This window comes from Lipotes vexillifer, unplaced genomic scaffold (genome assembly GCF_000442215.2).
Source record: "Lipotes vexillifer unplaced genomic scaffold, Lipotes_vexillifer_v1.1 scaffold184, whole genome shotgun sequence".
Classification (NCBI taxonomy): Eukaryota; Metazoa; Chordata; class Mammalia; order Artiodactyla; family Lipotidae; genus Lipotes; species Lipotes vexillifer.
Window position 1 is genome coordinate 2,249,107 of NW_006783561.1, and position 4,277 is coordinate 2,253,383.

General features: G+C 38.0%; 1 protein-coding gene across 2 annotated transcripts in view; it reads left to right on the forward strand.

Annotated features, from left to right (window-relative positions):
- Window positions 1-4,277, forward strand: part of R3HCC1L (R3H domain and coiled-coil containing 1 like) — a 70,016-nt gene that overhangs the window by 58,039 nt on the left and 7,700 nt on the right. For both annotated transcript variants that reach the window (XM_007456234.1, XM_007456233.1), the window contains 3 exons: window positions 1,958-2,028; window positions 2,947-3,042; window positions 3,532-3,672. In XM_007456234.1, coding sequence (XP_007456296.1) covers window positions 1,958-2,028; window positions 2,947-3,042; window positions 3,532-3,672 — 308 coding nt within the window. The remainder of the gene's footprint in view (window positions 1-1,957; window positions 2,029-2,946; window positions 3,043-3,531; window positions 3,673-4,277) is intronic.

Sequence of the window (4,277 nt, forward strand, 5' to 3'; positions counted from 1 at the left end):
AAAAAAAAAAAACAATGAACCAGATCTAACAATGAACCAGGTCTATTGTCTGATATACAAATTTAAACTTAAAATTCAATTCATGTACATCTTGAATTAGGTTATAGCTCCCAACTTTTCCTTAAGGGTTAGATAGTAATTATTTTAGGCAACTCTGCCATCGTTGCACAAAAGTAGCCATAGACAATGGGTGTGGCTACAGACAATGGGTGTGGCTCTACTCATTGAAACTTTATGTACAAAAACAAGCACCCTGTTTTTCTGTAAAGCTCTAGAACAGGCAAAACTAGCAGCCAGGTATCTCACTTAAATTTTGTTGGTTGAGGGGACAGGAGTAGCACTTATCAGTTATGTAACTAAAAGAGAGGAGGAGTGACTAGATCATGGAGGACAGTTAACACTCTCTGCCATAGATCTTACACTAAACATATAGTGTAGATCAGTCAGTCTAATTCATTACAATTATGTTAAGACTCGGTATCAGGGTCTGTTCCAGATAAAGTGCATAATAGGTTTTAAAAAGCAGTCAATGAGATTAAATCCAAAATTAGAACTACCTTAGGTTGTCATTAATAATGATGACTTTTAAGACCAAGGATTGATTTTGTTGATGTCTGGAATTTCCTGAAGATTAGTTATTTCTTAAGAATTATTAACTTCCCTTGCTTTGTTTCCTCCTAATCTTACCTGCAGATCATTTTTCTATGAAACAGGAAAACATTCTCAAAAGGGGGAAGCATTTTAAAGGGCTATGAAATTCTGAAGTCTAAAAGGCCCTCCAGAGCCCATCTAAGTTTTTCTCTATCTTTTGTCAACTATCTTATAATATAGACTTCCACTGTTGACTTTCTCATAGTCTTCAACCCCTGTGGTCATTTTACGCCATGGTCAAACTGACCCTTACATTCAGGAAATTGTCTAACTAACCTTCAAAGCCTCTTTATTCCTTTTTCCTTCAAAGGAAATTTTTTGTCTAGTTGTTAAAGAGGGAAGATATTTTAGCAGTTGCCTTTTTTTTTTTTCCTTATAGTGCTTTATTAAAAAAAGAAAAGGTCATGGTGCAAAAGCGTATAATAATAATGCCTGTTGAGTCAAACACCAGAGTCAACTTCATATTTTAATCACATCTTCATCAATATTAATCATTTTCCTGATGAATATTGCTATTAATAATAAAAAATAATGGGCACCATTCATTTATTAGATGTCCACTAAGTGCTCAACACTGTGCCCTTTACCTTGTCATGGATGATCTCACTTCCGTTTTCACAGCAACTCTGTTATGAAGGAACTGTACCCATTTCTACGGATGAGCAGACCTAGCTTACAGAGAGATTAAACCTGCCCATGGTCTGAAGGTGGCAGACCTGAGTTTCCCTTTCTTACTTCACTTCTACAACTGGAAAGAAAGAATAGGTCAGCCTCTCTGATTAAAGTTGTCCCTTTTCTCCCTTATTTGATTGATTGATTGATTGATTTTGCTTTGAATGACCTGTCTCCCTCTTCCTCTCGGTCTCTTGTCTCTGTCCTTCAGCCTACATTTGCATTAAATCCAGGTGACCTTCCCTGCCTACCTCCTCCTCTAATATTCTTCTACCCCTCCTATGCTTCCTCGTTCCACCTCTTCTAGTTCCAGTCCCCTAAAAACATCTCTTGTAAATAGTGTGATAAATACTTTACCTCCCCAAGGAACATGTGAGGATTAATTAGTTGATGTCTGTAAACTGGCTTACAATGTAAAATGCTCCCATGTAGTTCTTTATGATGGTATTGCTTTTAAAGTTCAGTGGCTTCTTCTGTACCCCAAGCCGTTTTGTGTGTCATTATCCCCATTCCACCTGTGTGCTTGTTGAATGTTTCTATCTCATCATGAAATGCTTTATGAGACTCTATTTGAAAGATGTTTTTTAAAAGTAAATTTTATTTTAAGGAATAAAATTCTGTTCTTTTGTTGCAGAAAGAAAGGATTTGATATTAAATGGGTGGATGATACACACGCCCTAGGAGTATTCTCCAGTCCGATTACAGGTATTCACCCAATGGATTTCAGTGTGCTTGTTGTCCGTTTTCTCCTACTTTCTCCTACAAGTAGTCTCCTAAGGACTACTTGTCCTTATTTGCTTTCTGTTCCAGCCACCTGACATTTTATTCAGTCAGTACAGATAATTGGCAGGTAGAGGTTTTTGAGGCATGTTACTTTGGTACCCATTTACTCCCCCTCTCCCTTTTTATCCTAATCCAGTGGTATTTGGAGAGAGAGCTCCTTCCAAGGTTATTTGCTGCAGAGCTGTCAGTTATGATAGTGCATAGACAGATTACAGGTAAAGATTTAAGAAGCCAGTATGACTAAATCTTAAAATATTTTTGATTCTACCCCCCTCCCCGACAAATGAATTTGCAGTAGCCCTTTAACCTGTCCAGTGAGCATTTGTAATACCTACTTTCTGAATATATGATTTGGCCTTTTCACTTATATCGTTGGCCTCATGATAGATCTGATGCAGAGGCATTCAAAGAAATTAGAGATGTTGATTTCTGTCTGAATCACCTAAAATAGGGGTCTGCAAACTTATTCTGTAAAGAGCCAGATAGTAGATATTTTAGGGTATAAGGTTTCTGTCACTACTTAACTCTTGTGTTGTAGCCAGAAAGCATCCCTAGACAGTATGCAAATGAATGAGCATGGCTCTGTTTCAGTAAAACTTTACAGAAACAGGTGGTTGGCTGGATTTGGTCACAAAGCCATAGTTTACTGATCCCTGTTCTAAACTAATCACTGCCATTTTGTTCCTTACGGATTTTCTAGAGCTTACCATTTCTTTTGCTCATGATGAAAAATAAAGCATAACATCTAGGAAATACTTTCTAAGAACTAGCCTTAAATTTTTTTTTTTTGCATCACTCTTCTTCATGTCTTCTACTTCTTTATATTTATTCTCTTAACAGCTCGTGATGCTCTGGGTAGTAAACATACCATGGTGAAGATCCGGCCCTTGTCTCAGGCCACGAGAGCAGCCAAGGCCAAAGCTAGAGCTTATGCTGGTAAGCCTATAATCTCAGGAGCTTTTTCTTGTTGATAGTGGTGATATTGTTTTTTCCAGCACTTGTATAGCATCCAGAGTTCTAAGGACATATCACTTTTATTTTTAGTGTTAAAGGAAATATTATTTTAAGGAGAAAAGGGTGTGTTGGAAATATAGCACTGGAGTAGCCACTTGGAGAGTGGGAGATACTAACTGCAAGCAATGCAGCAACCATTTTCTGATGACATCCTTATCTAGTTTACCTCTGTGTTTAGCTGTTTGATAGAGTCACTGTAAGAAATTGTGTTAATACAGATAATGAAGGCAGGGTTGTTTGTGCTTTGCCATGTTAATTTCCTCTGCTCTTCATCTATCAGGCTTGTATTAATTACTGCTGATGCAGCCCTTGTTAGTCTATTTGGTATGTTAATTACTGAGTTAAATCACTTGGAGCTAGAGTGCTTTCTCTTCCTTACTCCCTCCTGCTCCCTCCCTTTCTCCCATTCAGAGTTTCTCCAGCCAGCAAAGGAGCGTCCTGAGACTTCAGCAGCCCTAGCCAGAAGGTTAGTCATCAGTGCCCTTGGGGTTCGAAGTAAGCAGAGCAAAACCGAACGGGAAGCAGAACTTAAGAAACTGCAAGAAGCCCGCGGTGAGTTGAAGTTGATGGTGTTCTTCTTTAGTCCCTTTAGAGCTCACTATAAGGCATGTGTTAAAAAAAAAAAAAGAATGAAGCCCATTCCATTTTGGCATTTCCATTTCCTAGAAGCCTCCTACATATATTGAAATTGTTTTCATGCCTTATGTTTAGGAGGAAGACATTTTAGAATTTGTCTGCCTGTTCCACACACCAAGGCATCCTAATCCATGTTCCTACTGTTGTTTTCCAAGAGATAGGTTCAGTCCTTTTAGCTTATCCACGGCTATTTCTATAGTTCTTGCTCCCGACTCGCAGAAAAATATTCCTATGAAGACATAATAGTCTCCCAGGCAGAAAACATTATTTGCTGTGGTTTTACTGGGCCATGATTGCCATGATATTATCAAATGGTTTAGATCTTAGATAGAAGACAAATTAAGGAGAAGCCAGCATCTGACATTGATGATAATAACTGTAGAAGGTAATTTTTTCTTTAAAGACAGTCCTGAGTGGCTCCATTAGAGCACATCTAGGTTAGCCTAATCTTCTGATTATTTTCCAGTACTTAAGAGTCCTCAGAATATTTCAACTGATCCACAAGCAGGGTTTTTCTTTCC